Raw genomic sequence first — 24,452 nt, forward strand, 5'->3', positions numbered from 1 at the left:
AATCCTCTTAACGGACTTTTTTGGCTCAATGAGAAGATTGTTGTACTCCTCAACAATCTTCCCGTATTTGATCTTATCCTCATTTAAAGCAATCTTGCTTAGAATGAAGGATGCCCTATTGAAATCCGCTCTCCGATGCGAACTTGCTGATCTTCTCTTACGCCGGGTAGCATGGCTTTGGCTGACTCTGCTACCCGAAGGATTTATTCGGTTTATTGCGGGTCGAAGTACAGGGGTACCGCTGGTACCGCCTGCACTTCCAGTTTTTGAAGGTTGCTCAGAGATGCTAGTGCCTCCAGCATCATCTGAACAGCCTCCGATTGTCTCCTGGCTCGAGGCCAGAAGCTCATCTTCCATCTCGGAGGTCGTAATGTCTGACTTGTCTTTATTGTCCATTTTTAAATTTGAAAATATAAATTGAAGTCCCACGAGTAGGTCGGAAAGGAAAGGTCACCCCGGCAGAGCCGATTACCGGGGCAAGGCAAAAATTATGACGAATCCTGCCAAGGCATCCGAAAGAGCTCGTTCTCGACTGGCTTATCCCCCAGCCTTCCATTTCTTCGGCACGGATTATGACAGCGCTCACCCCACCACTGAAAATTGGGAACCTTGTATCGATGGTAAAATTGCATTTCTGGTTGTTTAACTATTGAGGAGTTAAGGAACAACACAGCTATGCAACCTGACCTTAGCTGATCCCTATCTTGCCAAAAACGCACAAGATAAAAACTGTGGTGATCATTACCGCCCGGCACCCACTAGGAGGGTTTGATACAAGGATTTTTGCCGAGCTTTATTTTCTTACTTAGGCCGTGTGTGAATTGCGTTAAATAGTTAAATCTTGTAAAATTTTTGACACTATTGAGGTGAACAAAATAATTTCAAAAAAAGAATTTATTGTTTAAAATTTTGTCTGCCTTTTTTCTGCCATGATACTCCTTTTTAATAAAAAAAAAAAAACAAAACCAAACCATCTGCAAAAAAAATTTAACTCAAATTTAAATTTATTCACCTCAATAGTGTCAAAAATTTTACAAGATTTAACTATTTAACGCAATTCACACACGGCCTTATAAAATAAATTCTACCTACAATTAATTTTATATTATCTTTCATTCGTATGATTTTTTTTGAATTTATAATCTTTCAATTTTTGCTTTCTTATATCCAGGATAACTTCACTTATATTTAACACAAATTACAACGACTTAAAATATAATTTTGTACATGAATTAAGCCATTAATTGATGAATTTGAGCTACTTTTCATAATTTCTATTTTTGAAAATATTATAATAAAAAAATACATAATTTTTTTAGTTCTGATTTTTATTACATGTTGAAGCATATACATTGTAGTTTATTTTTGCAAAATTTAAAAAAAAAAAATATTGAGAAACAAAAAAGTTATGAAATTTTGAGATGATTATCATCGTTTGGTCCCACAGTGCGGCGTTGGTACAGCGAATTTTTTTTTCATATTTTTCATTTTTTCAAAATGAAACGGTGCGGACGTGCTGCACGGTGGTGCGGCGGTTTAGAAATTTTTTTGATCATAGTGCGGACGTGCTGCAGCGGTGGTGCGGCGGTTTAGAAATTTTTGATCATAGTGCGGACGTGCTGCAGCGTAGGTGCGGCGGTCAAAAAGTGCTGCGGACGTGGTGCAGCGGTGGTGCGGCGGAATTCCATTTTTACTCGGGAGGTACACAAAAGTTTTGATTTTTTGTTTCAAAATTTTTCGATGCGAGAAGTTCTCGCCTATTAATACAGTCAAATAAATCTCGGAATGAATGTTAGTAGAAATTTTTTTTGCTCAATATCTTCCTTTTGCCATTCTATAACATATCTCAAAAGTCTAGAAAAATCTCATGTCCGCTTGTCGCGATTTCAAGGTCAAATCGCGAAATGGAGATTTTCAAAATTAGCAAAAATAGGCTATGGTATTATATACACATATGATACATGATTTCAAGGTATTTTTTAATGCTGATTCCAAAAAATCTAAAATCAAGACAATCTGACGTCTCTGTTTTTCATCTGTCAACTCATATTATTATAACAGTTGCAAACTTACTGCCGAAAAACCCTTAAAAGTTATGGTAGATGAACCAAATTTTGCGTGAAGATTTTAGAATCCATCATTATTAAAAATCAAAACAATCCATTACAAAAAATATATATACCTACGAAATAATGGAATTTTTTTATGGAGGGGCAAATTTTAGGATATGCACTAAAGAAGTTTCTTGTTCATCTTAGGAATAAGTGCTAATAGGCTAATTTTTTCATTTTAATCCTTTTTTGGATATTCTTTAACTACCCTCAAAAATCTAAAAAAAATCTCATGTCCGCAAGTCCTAATTTTCTTGGTTTGAAGATAAGGTGCAGATTTGAAAAAATTGAAAAACTACTCTTCAGATATTTCTGTCAGATCAACATGAATAAGGTAGATTACTTTTCAGGGATCAGTTGGAATCAGCGTTAAAAAATACCTTGAAATGGAATGGGTTATGTTGGTATACATATAAGAATCTAAAGTTTTCTTATTATTTTTTTTTAAATCTGCACTTAACTTAGTTTAACCTGGAAAATTAGAACTTGCGGACATGAGATTTTTTTAAGATTTTTGACATAAGTTATAGAATATCCAAACAAAGATAGAAACAAAAAAATTAGCCTATAGCACTAATTCCAAGATTGTACAAGGATGTTTTTTAGTGCACATCCAAAAATTTCCCCTTTTCTCAAAAAATACCATTTTGTCATAGCTATATATGTTTTTTTGCATTGCATTGTTTTGATTCTTAATGAAAATGGATATGAAAACCCTCATGCAAAATATGATTCCGCTACCATTACTTTTAAGGGTTTTTCGGTAGTAAGTTAGCAACTGTTATAATAATATGGGTTGAAAGATGAAAAACAGGTATAACTTTTTTCAGAGACGTCAGATTGCCTTGATTTTAGATTCAGCATTAAAAAATACATTGAAATCATGTATCATATGTGTATATAATACCATAGCCTATTTTTGCTAATTTTGAAAATCTCCATTTCGCGATTTGACCTTGAAATCGCGACAAGCGGACATGAGATTTGTCTAGACTTTTGAGATATGTTATAGAATGGCAAAAGGTAGATATTGAGCAAAAAAAATTTCTACTAACATTCATTCCGAGGTTAAACCCTTATTTGACTGGATTATATGTTATAGAACGTAGACACAGGAGTCGGTTATATACATAGTTCATTCGTCATTGCCAATGCGAATCTACAGCGAATCCTGTTAACTCCCCGGGAGTAAAATCCTGCAGGCATTCCCGAATAGAAATGGAATTCCGCCGCACCACCGCTGCAACACGTCCGCAGCACTTTTTGACTATGATCAAAAATTTTTAAACCGCCGCACCACCGCTGCAGCACGTCCGCACCGTTTCATTTTGAAAAAATGAAAAATATGAAAAAAATTTGCTGTACCAACGCCGCCGCACCACGACTGCACCACGCACAGTGCGTCGATTGTATGGAGATGTTGGAAAAAAATCAAATTTTTGAAAATAAGTTGAGTTTGGAAAAAAAATTGTTTTTAAATGTTATTACAACACGTTTTACAAACTTTAGCGAAATTTCCACGCCCCCTGCCACGCCCACTCCTGAGTGTGCATATTTATATCTAGAAAACGGCTTGCACAATTTGAATAAAATTGAAGAAATTTGATTATCTAGGCGAGTTCAAAAATACAAAATAGTGTCGACCTTATTCGCCCCCTGCCACGCCTACTTTTGTATACATTATTCAATCCAGGAACTTGTTTGTATGGGAATTCGGGAAAAAATAAAAAAACAAGTGTTTTGCTAAGATTTCTTGATTTTCAGGCTCTAAATTTGATTGCATATTTAGTTTTGACTTCATCAAGAAAGAGGGGTTAGAACGTTCTTTCGATAAAACCTTGCTTAACCTGGCGGAATCCTTAATATCTTCTATGGAATGACAGTTTTCCTCCCAGCTTTCTTTTTTGGTTGAAGCTATAGTACGCTTATAGACTTTTAAGCAATCTTTATAGGGTTGATAAAATTTGTATTTGTGGCAGATGTTGAAGATTGTTCTAGTCATCTTTCTCAGATTAGACAAGTCTTTATTCCACCAAGGAGGAAATGTTTTGCTGCTATGTCTCACCGGACACGAGACTTTAAAGGCAGTGATCATCGATCTTTTAAAGGTTATAACCTTTGATTCAAGATCTTCAACCGTATCTGTACTCAGATTGGGTATAGTGCGTATTTTTGCACTAAAAACTTGACCGAAATTCTTCCAGTCAATTCTTTTGGGATTTCTATAAGGGGGTGGGGTTTTAGTTTCAAATTTGAGTTGGAAGAGAATCCAGCTATGATCTGAAAAGGATTTTAAAGGGGATACTCTCCAGCTTTCTATCTGCAGATTGGAGTAGTTGTTTATAAAGGTAATGTCTAGTACATCCTCCCATCCTTCATAATTTCCCGAACTCGGGAAAGTGAAGGTTGGAGTTGTACCTCTATTGCAAAGAGAAAGGTTATTTTCAATGATATAATCAAATAAAGACTCACCTCGTTCATTGATCTCAGAACTACCCCACAGAGTATGACGTGCATTTGCGTCACAACCCGATGAGTAGGCTTGTCTTCATGGTACTGGCTTGTGTTGTCAGCCTGCGTACTTCCTCCGGCGGTGACTGCTGGTCGTGTGCCATGTACGCAGAGGCCAAGAGTAAACCCTCAGTATTTGAACCCTCCAATTTGACAACGGTCAAATCAGAGGTGCTAAGATTAGGACACAAAAAAGCTTTTAAGTGTTTTTTAGCTAAAATACATTCCTTATGCCAAAACGTAGCTTGAAATCGGCTTTTTCGAGAGCCCCACGACTGACCTCGCAGATCCTCAGAAGGTAAGACGCGCTGTTCTTCTGCGGCTCTTCAGCCTTAATGACTACCCAGTCATGCATAGGAATCAGCGGGTTTAACTTCTGAAGACTGCGGATCAACTCCGGTCCGCTTGGCTTGATGCTCATGAGGGGCAGCCAAATGCGAGCCAGTGGTTGTCTTGGAATTTCCTTAGCTGGGATAAGCTTGAGCTTCAAGCCATCCCATTTGTTGCTGACCTCAGCTACACTTTTACTAAGGAAATCCCTAGAGAACACATCCTCGCACTTGATTACCCTGTATCCCCTGAGCATCTCACCAGAGTCGAAACTTGGGTAGGGTCCCTCAGTAGCAGATAGGGTATATAGAAAGACCAGCTCAGAAAGCTTAGCCTCGATGGAGTTCCACACCGACATCAGAGCTCTGTTGTCAGTGGAGAGCTCATCTACAACCGCCACTTGAAGATCGTCCCTGACAATCTCACTAAAAGTGCGCGATTGCGCCGCTCCCTGAGATGGTGCTTTCTTGTTGGTGCCGTTTGCTTTAGACTTTTTCTGAGGAGGACTGGCTTCCTCAGGTGATCTAATCCTCTTAACGGACTTTTTTGGCTCAATGAGAAGATTGTTGTACTCCTCAACAATCTTCCCGTATTTGATCTTATCCTCATTTAAAGCAATCTTGCTTAGAATGAAGGATGCCCTATTGAAATCCGCTCTCCGATGCGAACTTGCTGATCTTCTCTTACGCCGGGTAGCATGGCTTTGGCTGACTCTGCTACCCGAAGGATTTATTCGGTTTATTGCGGGTCGAAGTACAGGGGTACCGCTGGTACCGCCTGCACTTCCAGTTTTTGAAGGTTGCTCAGAGATGCTAGTGCCTCCAGCATCATCTGAACAGCCTCCGATTGTCTCCTGGCTCGAGGCCAGAAGCTCATCTTCCATCTCGGAGGTCGTAATGTCTGACTTGTCTTTATTGTCCATTTTTAAATTTGAAAATATAAATTGAAGTCCCACGAGTAGGTCGGAAAGGAAAGGTCACCCCGGCAGAGCCGATTACCGGGGCAAGGCAAAAATTATGACGAATCCTGCCAAGGCATCCGAAAGAGCTCGTTCTCGACTGGCTTATCCCCCAGCCTTCCATTTCTTCGGCACGGATTATGACAGCGCTCACCCCACCACTGAAAATTGGGAACCTTGTATCGATGGTAAAATTGCATTTCTGGTTGTTTAACTATTGAGGAGTTAAGGAACAACACAGCTATGCAACCTGACCTTAGCTGATCCCTATCTTGCCAAAAACGCACAAGATAAAAACTGTGGTGATCATTACCGCCCGGCACCCACTAGGAGGGTTTGATACAAGGATTTTTGCCGAGCTTTATTTTCTTACTTAGGCCGTGTGTGAATTGCGTTAAATAGTTAAATCTTGTAAAATTTTTGACACTATTGAGGTGAACAAAATAATTTCAAAAAAAGAATTTATTGTTTAAAATTTTGTCTGCCTTTTTTCTGCCATGATACTCCTTTTTAATAAAAAAAAAAAAACAAAACCAAACCATCTGCAAAAAAAATTTAACTCAAATTTAAATTTATTCACCTCAATAGTGTCAAAAATTTTACAAGATTTAACTATTTAACGCAATTCACACACGGCCTTATAAAATAAATTCTACCTACAATTAATTTTATATTATCTTTCATTCGTATGATTTTTTTTGAATTTATAATCTTTCAATTTTTGCTTTCTTATATCCAGGATAACTTCACTTATATTTAACACAAATTACAACGACTTAAAATATAATTTTGTACATGAATTAAGCCATTAATTGATGAATTTGAGCTATTTTTCATAATTTCTATTTTTGAAAATATTATAATAAAAAAATACATAATTTTTTTAGTTCTGATTTTTATTACATGTTGAAGCATATACATTGTAGTTTATTTTTGCAAAATTTAAAAAAAAAAAATATTGAGAAACAAAAAAGTTATGAAATTTTGAGATGATTATCATCGTTTGGTCCCACAGTGCGGCGTTGGTACAGCGAATTTTTTTTTCATATTTTTCATTTTTTCAAAATGAAACGGTGCGGACGTGCTGCACGGTGGTGCGGCGGTTTAGAAATTTTTTTGATCATAGTGCGGACGTGCTGCAGCGGTGGTGCGGCGGTTTAGAAATTTTTGATCATAGTGCGGACGTGCTGCAGCGTAGGTGCGGCGGTCAAAAAGTGCTGCGGACGTGGTGCAGCGGTGGTGCGGCGGAATTCCATTTTTACTCGGGAGGTACACAAAAGTTTTGATTTTTTGTTTCAAAATTTTTCGATGCGAGAAGTTCTCGCCTATTAATACAGTCAAATAAATCTCGGAATGAATGTTAGTAGAAATTTTTTTTGCTCAATATCTTCCTTTTGCCATTCTATAACATATCTCAAAAGTCTAGAAAAATCTCATGTCCGCTTGTCGCGATTTCAAGGTCAAATCGCGAAATGGAGATTTTCAAAATTAGCAAAAATAGGCTATGGTATTATATACACATATGATACATGATTTCAAGGTATTTTTTAATGCTGATTCCAAAAAATCTAAAATCAAGACAATCTGACGTCTCTGTTTTTCATCTGTCAACTCATATTATTATAACAGTTGCAAACTTACTGCCGAAAAACCCTTAAAAGTTATGGTAGATGAACCAAATTTTGCGTGAAGATTTTAGAATCCATCATTATTAAAAATCAAAACAATCCATTACAAAAAATATATATACCTACGAAATAATGGAATTTTTTTATGGAGGGGCAAATTTTAGGATATGCACTAAAGAAGTTTCTTGTTCATCTTAGGAATAAGTGCTAATAGGCTAATTTTTTCATTTTAATCCTTTTTTGGATATTCTTTAACTACCCTCAAAAATCTAAAAAAAATCTCATGTCCGCAAGTCCTAATTTTCTTGGTTTGAAGATAAGGTGCAGATTTGAAAAAATTGAAAAACTACTCTTCAGATATTTCTGTCAGATCAACATGAATAAGGTAGATTACTTTTCAGGGATCAGTTGGAATCAGCGTTAAAAAATACCTTGAAATGGAATGGGTTATGTTGGTATACATATAAGAATCTAAAGTTTTCTTATTATTTTTTTTTAAATCTGCACTTAACTTAGTTTAACCTGGAAAATTAGAACTTGCGGACATGAGATTTTTTTAAGATTTTTGACATAAGTTATAGAATATCCAAACAAAGATAGAAACAAAAAAATTAGCCTATAGCACTAATTCCAAGATTGTACAAGGATGTTTTTTAGTGCACATCCAAAAATTTCCCCTTTTCTCAAAAAATACCATTTTGTCATAGCTATATATGTTTTTTTGCATTGCATTGTTTTGATTCTTAATGAAAATGGATATGAAAACCCTCATGCAAAATATGATTCCGCTACCATTACTTTTAAGGGTTTTTCGGTAGTAAGTTAGCAACTGTTATAATAATATGGGTTGAAAGATGAAAAACAGGTATAACTTTTTTCAGAGACGTCAGATTGCCTTGATTTTAGATTCAGCATTAAAAAATACATTGAAATCATGTATCATATGTGTATATAATACCATAGCCTATTTTTGCTAATTTTGAAAATCTCCATTTCGCGATTTGACCTTGAAATCGCGACAAGCGGACATGAGATTTGTCTAGACTTTTGAGATATGTTATAGAATGGCAAAAGGTAGATATTGAGCAAAAAAAATTTCTACTAACATTCATTCCGAGGTTAAACCCTTATTTGACTGGATTATATGTTATAGAACGTAGACACAGGAGTCGGTTATATACATAGTTCATTCGTCATTGCCAATGCGAATCTACAGCGAATCCTGTTAACTCCCCGGGAGTAAAATCCTGCAGGCATTCCCGAATAGAAATGGAATTCCGCCGCACCACCGCTGCAACACGTCCGCAGCACTTTTTGACTATGATCAAAAATTTTTAAACCGCCGCACCACCGCTGCAGCACGTCCGCACCGTTTCATTTTGAAAAAATGAAAAATATGAAAAAAATTTGCTGTACCAACGCCGCCGCACCACGACTGCACCACGCACAGTGCGTCGATTGTATGGAGATGTTGGAAAAAAATCAAATTTTTGAAAATAAGTTGAGTTTGGAAAAAAAATTGTTTTTAAATGTTATTACAACACGTTTTACAAACTTTAGCGAAATTTCCACGCCCCCTGCCACGCCCACTCCTGAGTGTGCATATTTATATCTAGAAAACGGCTTGCACAATTTGAATAAAATTGAAGAAATTTGATTATCTAGGCGAGTTCAAAAATACAAAATAGTGTCGACCTTATTCGCCCCCTGCCACGCCTACTTTTGTATACATTATTCAATCCAGGAACTTGTTTGTATGGGAATTCGGGAAAAAATAAAAAAACAAGTGTTTTGCTAAGATTTCTTGATTTTCAGGCTCTAAATTTGATTGCATATTTAGTTTTGACTTCATTAACTGCAAAACACCACGCAATCGGGCTGTTGGGTTGGAAAAACAAGCATCAAAAAGCTCCCTAGCGGAACACATTATGTAAAAAATACTCGTAAACAAACACTTGTTGCAAGAGAAAGAGCAGGCTTCTGCAAAAAAAACTTACTTTTTTTAAAAGGTATAATTGTTTACTTTCTTTAAATAAAAACACTTTTTTCCCATCGGACCCCTCCAAAAATATATAGCTTATCGAAGTTAGTACTTAACACGCACAAAGAAGCTTTGATTTGGACTCTCAAAAAAAATATAAATTTACATGCAAAAAAAAAAATAATGCAGTTAGAATAATTATATTTTCTCTCCTGAATATGAATCTAGCAAAAAAAATATCATATGTTCTTTTTTTCTTCAACAAATGCTCTTTTGACCGTTAACTAAAAATCTTACTCTCATTATTTTTTTTTTTTATTGATCTTCTGAGCATCTCTGACGACAGAAGATTGAACTTTATCATAAATTAACTGTTGATTCATTCACTCAGACTAATTACCTTGAATTTGGCATACTTGCTCCACATTTTTGGCAATTTTTTTTTTTTGATTTTTTTCCACTAGTCGCCGCACTGTGCCACGTCCGAACTATTTCATTTTGAATGAAAAATTTGGTGCACGACCGTCGCACCACGACTGCAGCACGTCCGCACTATTTCATTTTGAATGAAAAATTCGGTGCACGACCGCCGCACCACGACTGCAGCACGTCCGCGCTATTTAATTTTGTTTGAAAAAAATTCTATTCTGGTACTTATACAAATGTTTAAGTCGTCTTCAATGTTATTTTGGCTTAAGTAACAACTTGCCAGTTCATGCAAACATGACTTGGTGGTCGAGTGGTTAAAGCGTTGGGCTTCTAATTGAAAGTGCTCGGGTTCGAATCTCCTTCTCGTCGGTAGTTTTTTTTTTTTTATTTTTCCAAAATTCCAAAATTATGAATCGTGGTGCGGCGAATTTTTCATACAAAATGAAATAGTGCTGTCGTGCTGCAGTCGTGGTGCGGCGGTCGTGCACCGAATTTTTCATTCAAAATGAAATAGTGCGGACGTGCTGCAGTCGTGGTGCGGCGGTGGGTGCGGCAAAAATTCCTGCAAACGGCGGTGGTGCAGCAGGTGGTGCGGCGCTCAAGATTTTTTTCTTTAAAAATTCAATTTCTATTTTTACTTTTTTTAAAGTTCCATTACCTATTATTTTTTGCTCCAGTTCATTGAAGATTTTTTTTAAAGTGAAGCAGATCTCACGAATGTATCCAAAGTGTGAAGCAGAAAGCAGATTTTGAGAATGGAAAAAAGTCAGTAGATCCGCTTAAATTGAAGCAAAGACTTAAAGTTGATTACATCGGAACATAATAGTATTTATAAACACATAACATAAGATTTCATCGGCAATACTTTTTCAATGTTCTTTTATAATTTTTTAACCAAATAAACAACCCTGTTTTAAAGTTCTTTTTTAATATTTTTTTAATCACTAGTTCTTTCCAAACGAAATACTCTTGCTGGAACTTATTAATCAAAGAAACTTACTCCCTATCTATTGATCATAAGCTTTTATCCGAAATATATAACGCGGAAATGATGCTAAATATTGAAAGAAATCGACAAATATACAATAAGGTAGGTACCTACAGCTTTCAAATGTTAGCAAACTAAGAATTAATTCTTTTCTTTTTTTTTAGTTTTATGAGTTCATTTTCGAAACACATGTTGAAGTTTTGCGAATACTGCGGAAATTATATGCAAAAACCACAACTCATACTTTAAATCAGGTAACTCTTGTATATGTACGGCACAATTTGTTTTTACATTGACAATTGAAAATAAAAAAATATCGTCGCCTGAGATATATACGTGTATTTGGCCGCGTAGGGGTATACGGCAGGCATGTCAAACTCAATGGTTACGAGGGGCCTAGAGAGATCAAAATTTGTATGGGCCGCAGATAAAAAACTAACAAACATTTTTATAAAACAAATTTATAAAAGAAAAACCAGGAAGAATGATAACATTAAAGTTTCCATCGACCATTTTTTTCTCAGACCAAGGTTAGTTAGGCTGAAACTTATAGGTAACTCATTCTTCTTAATGACTATGCTCGTATCGCCATGTACATACCTTGTTCTTACTTTGAAAATCGCAATCGATTTTATATGGCAGTTTTCAATTGTACAAAATACTTACATATAAAATCGGGTATACCAACTTCAACGATTTAAAACCTACATCTACAACGAATCACACTGAAAATCGCTTGCCTCCATTTCCATTTATTAATCGGCATTTATTCTATGTTATGAAAAAAAAAAAAACAAAGAAAATCAAGAGAACATAATCCTGCAAGCCTTTTTCATTTTTAGTTTTTAAGTTTAGATTTTTTTGTGGAGTATTTTTGATCGACGGGACGCATGTTGCAAATTAACTTAAATTTGGCATATTGCATGTAGGAAAGTTAAATCCTCGTTTTTCTTCTGGTGTCCCAAAAGAGGTAAGTTTCATTTGATTGCTATAACTTGGTTACATGTTCGTTATATTATGAATTTTTCTTGTAGTTTATGTTTTGCTACATCTACTAGATGTCATCTAGGTATGATGATTTATAAACTCTGCAACTATTCCAATAGTACATGTTGGTGTAAAGATTTTTATCATCAAAAACTAAAAAATTTACCAAGACCCAGAATCGTTTAGTTGCTCAAACCTTAAATCAGAAAATTCGTTTCCTATAAAGCTATGATTACACGGTCAACGAAATCGGTCAACGCGTTGACTCTCTGACGTAAAAATGACGTCACAATCTGTCCCAAGAGTGTCACGTCGTGTGATCGTCAACGAAAACTGCTGTCATTGCGTTGACGAGTACGATGACACTCGCGTTGACACACATTTTTGGGTCAACGCATTGACTATTTTTGATGACCGTGTAATCTCTCTGTCAATGCCACTGGGACGCGTTGACGGAGTTTTAGGACTGAGTGTCATCGCAATGACCCTGTCCCAGCGTTGACCAGGCAGAATTTAATACCGTGTCATCGTAGCAGTTTGACAGGGTTTTTTGTATTAAAAAAAATATTGAAATTTTAAAGCCGACATAATGCCAAAAACATTTTTAGTTATACAACGAGTTCGGTTTATTTCTTTTTGTTTTGATTTTTATTTGATACGAATCGACGATGGCTAAAATAATTAAATCACCCGAAGATTGCTTAAAAATATCCAAAAGTCCTAAAAAGAACAACAAATTTGAGAAAAGTGATGTTTCAAAAAAAGAAATCACCACCCACAACAGATCCAAGGAAGCTCCCTGCCACCAAAAAGAATGTTACGAAAAAACCTAATATAGAATCCAATGGCCAAGCAGTCAGCCTGATTGTAACCGATCAAAAGAAGCACAAAAAACAAAAATCTCCTGCAAAGGTTGACGATGACGCTGAAAATGAATTCTTTCGAGAACCTACACAGAGAGAAAATAAGGCATGTACCACCTTATTTCTGGTACATTTAACTATAATGTAAAGTCAATATAGGGATGACTCCCCAATAAGATCAAATTTACCTTACTGTTCTAGTAAATTCGTAGCTTCTGATTTACTTTACAGTAAAGCCTTTTTTATTATGAATTTCAAACAAAAATTACTAGAAGTAAGGTACATATTTTACCTTACTGTAAGGCTGAAAATACTTCTTTTTAAAGTAACTTGAACTGGTGTGGAAGGTAAATAATGTATGAGGAAATAAAGTCAATTTCATATTATTAATGTTAGTTTCCTAAAGAAATTATTGTAACGCATGAATCTACCAATATTATAACAAAATAAAAGTATTAATAATAACAATTATTGAAAAACATAACTTAGGTAACACGTACTTCTCCCTCCATTTAGTATGAAGCAAGTGAGCCAGTTATGTTTTTCAATAATTTTCAATATCACTTTTATTTTATTACAATATTGGTAGATTCATGCATTACAATTTTCTACAGGAAACTATTATTAATAATATGAAATTACCTTAATTTGTTAAGAATATCCCAGCCGCAATTACGGAGAAAACGATGCTCAAGATAAGACAGAAAATAGGTACTGAAAGAAAAAATTATATTTTCCAAAAGAAAAAAAAAAAACACATCATGATGTAAAATTCTGGTGTGAGACTTCGTTCCAGTAAATCGAAGATATAATCCTCTTTTATTGAGTCCTTGAAATAGTGCTCCTCCATTAGGCATTTCATGTTAAAACTCGTCGACATGAAAAGAATCATTTCCATTGGAGGCTTCAAAGAAAACAATTATTGTTTGTTTTTGTTAATAGTTTAATTTATTAATAATTTTTCAACTACAAATTATTAAAACAAATGGAAAAGACATTTGCACTTACTTTTTCTAGAATTATTCAACACTCAACTATGTTAAAAAAAAGCACACAAATGGAAAGCGAAATGGCGCACTTTTCAATGTCACCATGAGTTTTTTTTTGTATCTAGGACACTGTACTGTAAGGTAAAACTTGCAAAATCCACCCAGAAACACTTAAATACTTTTTACTAGAATTTTAAAGTAAAAATAGTGATACAATTTTTTAGTTGAAAATATATTTTACCTTACATAAAGAAAATATTACTACAGGTAAAGTTTGTACTACTTTATCCTGTTCACCATAATTTTCTTGTCAAAATTACTTTACGGAGCCAAGAAATGTTCAATACGTAAGGTAAATTTTACTTAAAATCTAGGGCTTTTTACTTTAATTTCCTTACTAGTCATATGGAGTATAAAATACTAGATTCATTTTTCTCCGTGTACCGCTGAACAACTTGTTCAAAGTGAGAAGCCTGAAAATATCAAAGCGAAACTCACAGTTCGACTGAAGAAAAAACTGAAACACCAACAACGATTAGAGGAACAGAAAAGCAAATGTCCCAGCAAAGAGATACCTCGTAATCAAGAACATCTTCTCAAATGGAAGAACAATCGTGACGATTGGAAATTTGAGAAGCTTCAACTGATAGGTATCCAAACCACAGTGTTTGATGATACAAAAACTAGCGCTGAAGTTAGGCCAATCGCCTTGGAATATATGTCTGGGTCTAAAGGATAACACCATCGGAAATATATATTTATTGCAAAGTCTTGATTTTTTGTATATAATTGAAAACACGTTGTGATTATATATATATTATGTACATTTATAATGTATAATTATGTAGATACATTAATAAACTCCAATATTTATTTTATTTCCTCAACAAAAAATTTCTTTTTTGACGTTTATGACTTTTTATTTTGGGTCAAACCGTGTGATCATCAAAGTTTTACGAGTCAATGCGTTGACTCTGATAAGTAAACGTCACGTTGACACACCTGCGCGTCAACGTAATTTGGGACAACATTGACGCAATAGTGTCAATAGTGTGATAGTCAACGCTTTATGCATTGACACTGTGAACATTGACGGTGGGATGACAGAGAAAATATGGATTTTTTTGTGACGTCAGAGAGTCAACGCGTTGACCGATTTCGTTGACCGTGTAATCATAGCTTAACTCACTTTAAAAAATCATAGAACTTACCCCGATTTAAGCCACGGGATCTAACAAAATTTGTGATTTTGTTTTTAAGTACATGTTCAATATTTATTTGTTGATTAGAAAAAAAAAGAGGTATGTATGTCGAGAGCTGTGGACACAAAATCTAAATTACACTGGTCGGCAAAAAAATTTGGAATCAAGAATTTTATAAGGTGATTTTGATTGACTTTAGTGTGCTGAATTCAAAACTGTTTACAGATTTTTTCTATCACGTCTAGTTTTTGAGCTATACTCATCACTATTTTCGCTATAAAGCTTCAAAAACTAATTTTTGATTGAGTTTTTTTTATGTTTAGTCAAAAATATATATTTTCCGTAATATGTTGCTCTTTATAAGTCCAAATCAGAAGACGCAAGATGGAATTTGATTCAAAAACCCATTCATTACTTTGAAAAAAATAATCAAGATTTTGAGATATCTATCATAAAGGACCCCGCACAATTTGTATGGGAAGTGGCCCTCGGTGAAATTGTCTGAAATTTTAGTATGTTGTTCTCTTGAACCCCCTGATCAAAACACAATATAGAGAGTTACTATCCCTTATAAAAGGTTTGAGATAGTCATCAGAAAAAACCCGTTATCTTAAAAACTGTCCATTTTTCGACTTTCTGCCCACACCGACTTTTGATCAGGGGGTTCAAGAGAACAACATACTAAAATTTCAGACAATTTCACCGAGGGCCACTTCCCATACAAATTGTGCAGGATCCTTTCTTTTTTCAATATCTTTGAGAAAAAAAATAATTTTAAAAAAATATTAATACCTTTAGGACGTGTTGATATGGCGTTTTGAGATTGCATAAGTAGTTTTACAAAAAAAAAATTAACGGTGATGTAGTTCGATGTCAAATGTACCCAAAAACACGCGTTTTTGACCTATTAATATTCAATTATTTCAAAAACGTGACGTGCCAGTGAAATTTTGACTTCAGATTTGGACTCAGCACACAAAATTCCTCTCGAAAAGTAGGGTTTGGTTCTTGCTCTATATCCGTTGCCGACCAGTGTTATTAACATTAACTCAAAATTATTAAAAATATTGACTGGGCCGCAAAGTTTCCTGTTGTGGGCCGCATGTGGCCCGCGGGCCGCAAGTTTGACATGCCTGGTATACGGTATATAGCCAGGCAAGAGTACGAACTTAGGCGACAAGAATTTATAACGGTATTTCATAGAGGAGTTCAATACAATCATTTTTTACTATTTAAGGGGCGGGGGGGGTGTAAATCCCCCGTTTAGGCGGGAGGGGAAATTTTCTAAAATATGACAAAAAAAATATTAAAAAACTACAGCAGCACTTACAGTTATGAATTATACCTTTTTCAAAGGCCAGAATTTTACACTTAGGCCGTGTGTGAATTACGTTAAATAGTTAACACTGTATAAAATTTTTGACACTATTGAGGTGAATAAAAAATTTTCAGCTGGTAAAAATTAAATGGGCTCTGGGACCTGGTTAAATTTTTTTTGCAGATGGTTTTGTTTTTTTTTTTTAAAGGAGTTTCATGGCAGAAAAGAGGCAGACAAAAATATTAAACAAGAAGCCATACAGCTGATAATTTTTAAGCTAGAATTTTTTGAACTCGATCAATTTTCATCAAAAAAAGCAAAAAAAAACATATAATTTTATCTTCTCACGCTATTGAATTAATTTTTTTCAATGACAACCTATAAACATTTTATATCAGTAAAAGCTCATTATTTCACCTTTCATATGACGTTTCAATCTTATTTCTGCGATGTCTATAAAAAGTTAGAATTTTATAAAGCCAGCCATGTCGAAATTCCAAACTGAGATTACGGTACTTCGCACACTGGTGGTTGGTTGTGTGCAACAGATCTCCACAGGTGTTTTGAGTTATTTCGCAAGTTTTTTAATTTAACATTGTGTAGCTTGTAGTGAATGAACATGAACATTTATGTGTGATATACCAAATGAGAGGTAACATCATCAGGATGCTCAATTAAGTTAAATCAAATTTTTATTTGCTTTAGATCAGAAGATAGAACCTGTTAAACAATAAAACTTTATTTAACCGTTATCTCAAAATTGTGACTACAAAATTGACTTAAATTTTGCACAGATATAGTCCTATTATCTATCCACAATATAAATTTCATTTATTTATCTGTTGAAGAAAAAAATATAAAAATAAAAAACGGTTAAAAAAGGTCAAAAAACTTGGGACAAAAAAAATTGTTTTTCCCGTTATTCGGTAAAAAACCATTTTGAAATACCAATTTTTTGCACATGTATGCGCACAGTCATAGACTACATGTTCTATAAGCTTGAGATTTTTTGAATGCTACAAAAAAATTAAAAAAATAAAAACTCACCCAAAAATACCCCAAAATAAGTAGGTGTTTTTCAAAAATTCATATTTCGAAACGCAGAGATTTAAAAAAAAATCCGTATCAGACCCCTAACTTTTTTTTTATTATCTTTCGAATGACGTTTTTAAAATTGTCAAAAAAAATTCCCTTACCTATAATCACTACTTTGTCATAGGTCTACCTCATGTTTTAGTTTTAGAAAACCATTTATACCTAGCATGGTTTTGAAATTTTTCAGATTTTTTCAATACCCTTGTCAATCTTGCAATAAATTTATCTATTGATAAAAAAAATTTAACTCTTTACATTGTCGCGTTTAGAAAATAGCCAATTTTTTGAAATTTTGTTTTACCCCTATTTACCCTATTGAAAGATAGAATTTTTTAAAATCCTTCAATTTTATTTAACTTTAGGTTATTATCTTTCAAATAGGCTATAGAAGATTTTTGTACCTCTAATAGTTTATTTTTAATTTATAATTGAAATTTTTGCCGCACTGCGAAAGTGCGAGAGTGGAACGCGAGAAAATGGCGTCACTTTTTTGTGGTGGCTGCCATGGTTCATCGATTAATAAGACGTTATCACGTCAAAAAGTTAAAAAAAAACACATTAAATACTATTTTTACCAAGACTGTGATTATATACATATATGAAATTTATCAATGAAATAAACTGCCTCAATCAATTTTTTATGAAATATTGAAAACCATATAAGGCATAGCTTATAGTTTTGAGAAAATTGAAAAAAAAAAAATTACTTTTTATCAGATTTTCACTTTTTTGACTATTTTCGCAAATATTAACTTAAAATTATCATGCCGGGCACGCTTCGCGGGTTCTCAGGACTTTAACTTCCTTTGGGTATGCACAAGGTTTCTTTTGGATTCGAAGAAACTTTTAAATTTTGAAAGAAAACGAATTCTTAAAAATAAATAAAAATGTGCCGATCTGGCTCCCATCGGCAACACACGTCTGAAAGTTTAGTCTCGTCAAATTAAGTTTTTCTCATTGTGTCTCTGTTTTTTTTTGTTGTTATTGTTGTAATCTTAAATTAAACCAAATATTCAATTTTTAATTAAACACAAATAAATAAATAACCACCCATCCATCTATCCATTACAATAAATGAAATTAATAAATAAGTCGCACCGCGAAAGAAAGAAAAAAAAAAATAATAAAGAATTCAAAGTGCAAGTGTCATGCAACTTGTACCTATGTGTTCTGTTCAATCATACCACCTTCGTACAAATATAAAAAAAAAAAAATAATAAAATAAAAATAACAACAAAAAAAATAAACCACTGCATAACAACAACAGCCACACATTCACATCATTCTTCATCATCACACAACAAAAAATAACAACAACATCAACCACTGCAATAACTGCTTCTCAACAAGCAGCAAAAAAATCATCATCCATCACCTCACCTCCAGTGATCATGACAAAAAAAGAAATCATTTGTGACGCGATGTGTTAAATGGCAATGAGCACAGTGAGTAATCCTTTCTTTTTCCCTCCCTTTCTTCTTTCACAATTAGTTTTTATAATAGCTGTGGTATTGTGAGTAGAAACTCTTCTCGCAGTGCAAAAGTCGTTATAAATCTGACTCGGATATATTATTGGATAAATAGGGCGGATCAGTTCAAATTGTCACTAAGCCATAACACTAGTGACGATTTGTTTTGTGAAGTTCCAATTGGGATTTAGATAAGTAAATCATTACACTGTGCAAGTCGAAATTCTTGACAGGCGCGCGAATAACTGTTTCGCCCTATTTCGGACCCTAGAAATTCACTGGCATCATTAGTTTTTCGATTTATCGGTACGACTTCGAACAAAAATTTTTTTAAAAATTTTTTCAATTATTTTGAGAGCTTCCCACTGTTTTTAGTCATTTGTCAACCAAAAACAATATTTATATTGCTAATAACACGGTGTTACAAAAATGAGGTTTCAAAACATACGCGGGCGGAGACCTATCAGGTTTTGTAGAGCTAGTCGCACTGATTACGAAACGGTATTTGAAAATCCCCTTACACCCCCAAAATCTGGAGTTACGGGCAAAAAACGGTTTTTGGACCTTCACCCATTGAAAAAATTCTAGCTTCGACAATTTTCTACCCATTTTCGATTTTTTTACAGTTTCTGATAGAAGATAAATATACCTTTTCAACAATGTATAAAACATGTAACTCGGTTAAACCACTTAGAATTTATAAGCTGTCAAAGTTCAAAAATTCCATTTTTTTCGTCATTTGCCCAACTTCGGCATCAATTTAAAGTATATGTTTTCAAAACAACATGCTATTTAAAAAATATATTCTGAAACTATATCTATTTCTCAATCAATCGAGATATTCATTATGAAAATCACTTCAAAATTGGCTTAGAAAAAAAAATTTTTCGATTTCAACCCAAATACAGAAATTCTAACTTTTAGGTATAGAACAAAAATGTTGTTTCTGCACGTAGTAGGATAACTTGGGCGCCAGGATTTGATAACGGGTTTTTGTAGAGAAGGGGGTCTATCTCCCCCTGTTTAGGTGGGAGGGGCATTTTTCTAAAAAAAAATTATCAAATTAAAAAAAAATTATTAAAAAACAACGGCAACACTTACAGTAATAAATGATACCATTTCCGAAAGGCAAAATTGTACATTTGATTCTAATTTTTAAATCAATATAATATAACCAATAGTTTTTGAAATAATCGATTTCAAAGTTAAAAATAGGTGAAAAAAAAAAAATTTTAAAACTCATTTTATACTATTTTTGTCCAGACTGTGAATTTTAGTAAAAAAATTACTCAAACAGAAAACTGCCTCAATTGATTCCTTAAAGAACAGTGAAAACTATATGTTTCTATGTCTTCTAGTTTTTGAGAAAATTGAAAAATTATTTTATCAGATTTTTCTTTTTTCAAAATATTTTTTGTTTTTATTTGTTTTTATTTTCCAATTTCCTCAAAAACTAGAATACATAGAAACATATAGTTTTCACTGTTCTTTAAGGAATCAATTGAGGCAGTTTTCTGTTTGAGTAATTTTTTTACTAAAATTCACAGTCTGGACAAAAATAGTATAAAATGAGTTTTAAAAAATTTTTTTTCACCTATTTTTAACTTTGAAATCGATTATTTCAAAAACTATTGGTTATATTATATTGATTTAAAAATTAGAATTAGATGTACAATTTTTCCTTTCGGAAATGGTATCATTTATTACTGTAAGTGTTGCCGTTGTTTTTTAATAATTTTTTTTTAATTTGATAATTTTTTTTTAGAAAAATGCCACTCCCACCTAAAGGGGGGGGAGATAGACCCCCCTCCCAAAGAAAAAAATGTTTGTATTGAACTTCTCTACAAAAACCCGTTATCAAATACTGGCGCCCAAGTTATCCTACTACGTGCAGAAACAACATTTTTGTTCTATACCTAAAAGTTCGAATTTCTGTATTTGGGTTGAAATCGAAAAATTTTTTTTTCCAAGCCAATTTTGAAGTGATTTTCATAATGAATATCTCGATTGATTGAGAAATAGATATAGTTTCAGAATATATTTTTTAAATAGCATGTTGTTTTGAAAACATATACTTTAAATTGATGCCGAAGTTGGGCCAATGACGAAAAAAATGGAATTTTTGAACTTTGACAGCTTATAAATTCTAAGTGGTTTAACCGAGTTACATGTTTTATACATTGTTGAAAAGGTATATTTATCTTCTATCAGAAACTGTAAAAAAAATCAAAAATGGGTAAAAAATTGTCGAAGCTAGAATTTTTTCAATGGGTGAAGGTCCAAAAAACCGTTTTTTGTCCGTAACTCTAGATTTTGGGGGTGTAAGGGGATTTTCAAATACCGTTTCGTATTCAGTGCGACTAGCTCTACAAAACCTGATAGGTCTTTGCCCGCGTATATTTTGAGTGTTACACCGTGTAATTCTGCTCAAACGTTATTTACTACCAGTAGAAAGAAATTATAAACAATTGAACAATTTATTTGAAATTTTAGTGATTTTTTTTTTTAAATTGAAAAAAAAATTGAAATTTTTTACATTGTTTATCGTTTTTTTCGCTGTTTTTGTTCTCTTTGCACAAATACATTGAATGTTTTCCATTAAAAATTAATTTAACTGTTAATTTAGTGTTGGTTAAACTTCGATACTTCACAAAACTATCGATAGTTTAATACTTCCAAATTATTTTACCACAAGGCTACCGATATTATCGATAGTTTTTTCTTAAAACTATCGATAATGGAAACTATCGATATCTATCAAACACTATGTTAATTCGTTGTTTACATCCAATGTCAAACGAAAACTTAACTAAATAATGCTTGGTGCCCATTCGACGTCTCTTATAACTTTTAAATTGAAATATTCTTCATAAAAAAAAATAGCTTTGAAATTAATTAAACACAATTTGAGCTACAAGTTAAGTTTTCGTTTGACATTGGATGTAAACAACGAATTAACATAGTGTTTGGTAGATATCGATAGTTTCCATTATCGATAGTTTTAAGAAAAAACTATCGATAATATCGGTAGCCTTGTGGTAAAATAATTTGAAAGTATTGAAACTATCGATAGTTTTGTGAAGTATCGATATACTCGATATTTTTTTTTGTTATCGATGCTATCGATAGACTGTCGAAGTTTAACCAACACTTAATTAACAGTTAAATTAATTTTGAATGGAAAACATGAAATGTATTTGTGCAAAAGAGAACAAAAACAGCGAAAAAACGATAAACAATGTAAACAATTTCGATTTTTTTCAAAAAAAAATTACTAAACTTTCAAATAAATTGTTCAAAATTGTTTATAATGTCTTTCTACTGGTAGCAAAAAACGTTTGAGCAGAATTATTAGCAATATAAAAATTGGTTTTGGTTGAAAAATGACTAAAAACAGTGGAAAATTCTCAAAATAATTGAAAAAACTTTCAAAAAAAATTTTGTTCGAAGTCGTACCGACAAATCGAAAAACTAATGACGCCAATTCGATTTAGGACCCGTCTGTTGGGGGTTTGGGCGCAGGTAAAACGTCTGTCATGGGTATTTTTGCAATCAGGGAGTCAAAGACAACAGGATGTGACTGATTTCAAGTGGTGACCTCAAGTCCTTGGTTTTTTATTTCGCGAAAAAGATCGCGATTTAGGACTCGTCTGTTGGGGGTGTGGGCGCAGAGAGTCAAGACCAACAGAATGAGACTAATTTCCAGTGGTTATCCCAAGCCCTTGCGTTCGCGTAAAAGATCGCGTTTTCGGGTTCGTCTGTCGGGTGTTTGGGCGTGGATAAAATGTCTGTCATGGGTATTTTTGCAATCAGGAGGTCAAGGGCTACAGGATCCAATTGTTTGTAGGTGGTTACCCTAATCCCTAAAAACGCATAAAAATGCGCGTTTTTGGGCTCGTCTGTCGAGTGTTTGGGCGCGGTTGAAACGTCTGTCATGGGTATTTTTGTAATCAGGGCGACGAGGGCGTCAGGTTCCAATTGTTTTTAGGTGGTTACCTCAATCCCTAAAAACGCGTAAAAAACCACGTTTTCGGACTCGTCTGTCGGGTTTTTGGGCGCGGTTAAAACGTCTGTCATGGGTGTTTTTGTAATCAGGACGACGAGGGCGTCAGGTTCCAATTGTTTGCAGGTGGTTACCCTCACTAAATCAATTTTCCGAAAAAATGTAGGTGCTTTTTATGCAATTTTTCTCAGCAAAGGCGCAGACACATTCTGGTTCGTTTTCGTCATCACCATGACTGGGACTTATTCTAATATTGATATGAATCGGTTACCTCTCACGCAAAAAATCTGCTCCCGACTCTTAGACTAAGTGTAACTATCAGCCGTTTTAGGGTTGTCCATTTCTATCGGACACCCTGTGTATATTCAGACCTATTCTAAACAAAAATTCCCAGGGAAATGGTTTTGGGAGGAGGGCCCCAATCGGAAAAATGGTGAAAATTTTCATTTTTTTTTGCTTTCCTCATATTCTTAACCATCGAAGAACGAAATTCAACCCAAAAAAATGATGAAATTTCAAGAACTTTTCAGTTGGGAGTTCTTTTTTTAGAATAGGCCTGATTATGACGATTACAACTCAACTTCAACTTTTTGAATCGTTATACCTAAGAAACGGTGGGTCTTAGGAAAAAAAGTGTCATGACACTTTTTATATATAATAATCTGGTCTACAATTCTTGCATGGAAAATTTTTTGATAAGACTTACCATTTTAGTGAAAATCGTAAAAACCAGTTTTTGTGACCTTTGACCCCAAGTAAACTTTTTCCAGGTCTCGGATCGATGAGGACTTTTTAGATTTAATTAAAAATGGTGTTTCCAAAAATCCTACCAAATTTCAGCTTGCTGCGAATTAATGTAACCTCACCCCCTTATTTTAGTCTAATTTGACCGGACTATTTTGGCACTGAGCGAAACACAAAAAGGTGAAAATACGGATTATTCTGAATTTAACCTATTTTGGTATAACTTGGTGCCATTATTCTTTTCCCACCATGGTCTCTCCGTTTATATTAGAAACGATGTCGCATACCAACTCCAACCACAATAGAGTCCATGTATAAACACAAATTTTAATTTCATGTGGTTTAAATTCACGGTAAATAAGCGCATCGTTCTTACATGTTTTATTTATAGAAGCCCCAATCTGGACAGTAATTCAACTTCTAACGAACTTGATGCTCTGCAAGACTCCATTCAAAGGATTGTTTCCCTTTATCCTCCACTGAAATCGTTATTACGGGCGATTTCAATGTACACCGAAAAAAAATTTGATAATAAAAGCTATCAAATTAACATTTTTGAGTTACAAAAGTCGTCCAACAATTAAAATATCAATTTTGATATTTTATCATATCATTTTGACATTTTTTAATTTTAGGTAGATAGTGAAAATTTCACTTTGACAGTTAAAATATCAATGTTGACTAGATTTTACGTTTTAGTTTATTATAATGAAACCTATTTCTTTCTTTTTCTTTTTTATTATTTTAAGTATTTTCTTTCTTTTTTCAAAACATTACTAAAAGTGAATATTCTTTACAAAATAGTGGTGATATTATTTTTTCTACTATAGCTGATATAATTGTTTT

At 33.8% G+C, this 24,452-nt stretch overlaps 1 protein-coding gene across 8 annotated transcripts in view; it reads left to right on the forward strand.

Moving 5' to 3' along the window:
• LOC129921226 (SLIT-ROBO Rho GTPase-activating protein 1-like) overlaps positions 1–24,452 on the forward strand; it is a 747,084-nt gene that overhangs the window by 211,967 nt on the left and 510,665 nt on the right. For all 8 annotated transcript variants that reach the window (XR_008773488.1, XR_008773486.1, XR_008773487.1 and 5 more), the window contains 2 exons: positions 10,897–11,038; positions 11,101–11,190. Coding sequence is in view for 4 of the 8 variants with exons in the window: in XM_056002959.1 (XP_055858934.1) it covers positions 10,897–11,038; positions 11,101–11,190 (232 nt within the window). In the remaining 4 variants the exon portion in view is untranslated. The remainder of the gene's footprint in view (positions 1–10,896; positions 11,039–11,100; positions 11,191–24,452) is intronic.

The sequence above is a fragment of the Episyrphus balteatus genome, chromosome 1 (genome assembly GCF_945859705.1).
Source record: "Episyrphus balteatus chromosome 1, idEpiBalt1.1, whole genome shotgun sequence".
In the NCBI taxonomy this organism is placed as follows: Eukaryota; Metazoa; Arthropoda; class Insecta; order Diptera; family Syrphidae; genus Episyrphus; species Episyrphus balteatus.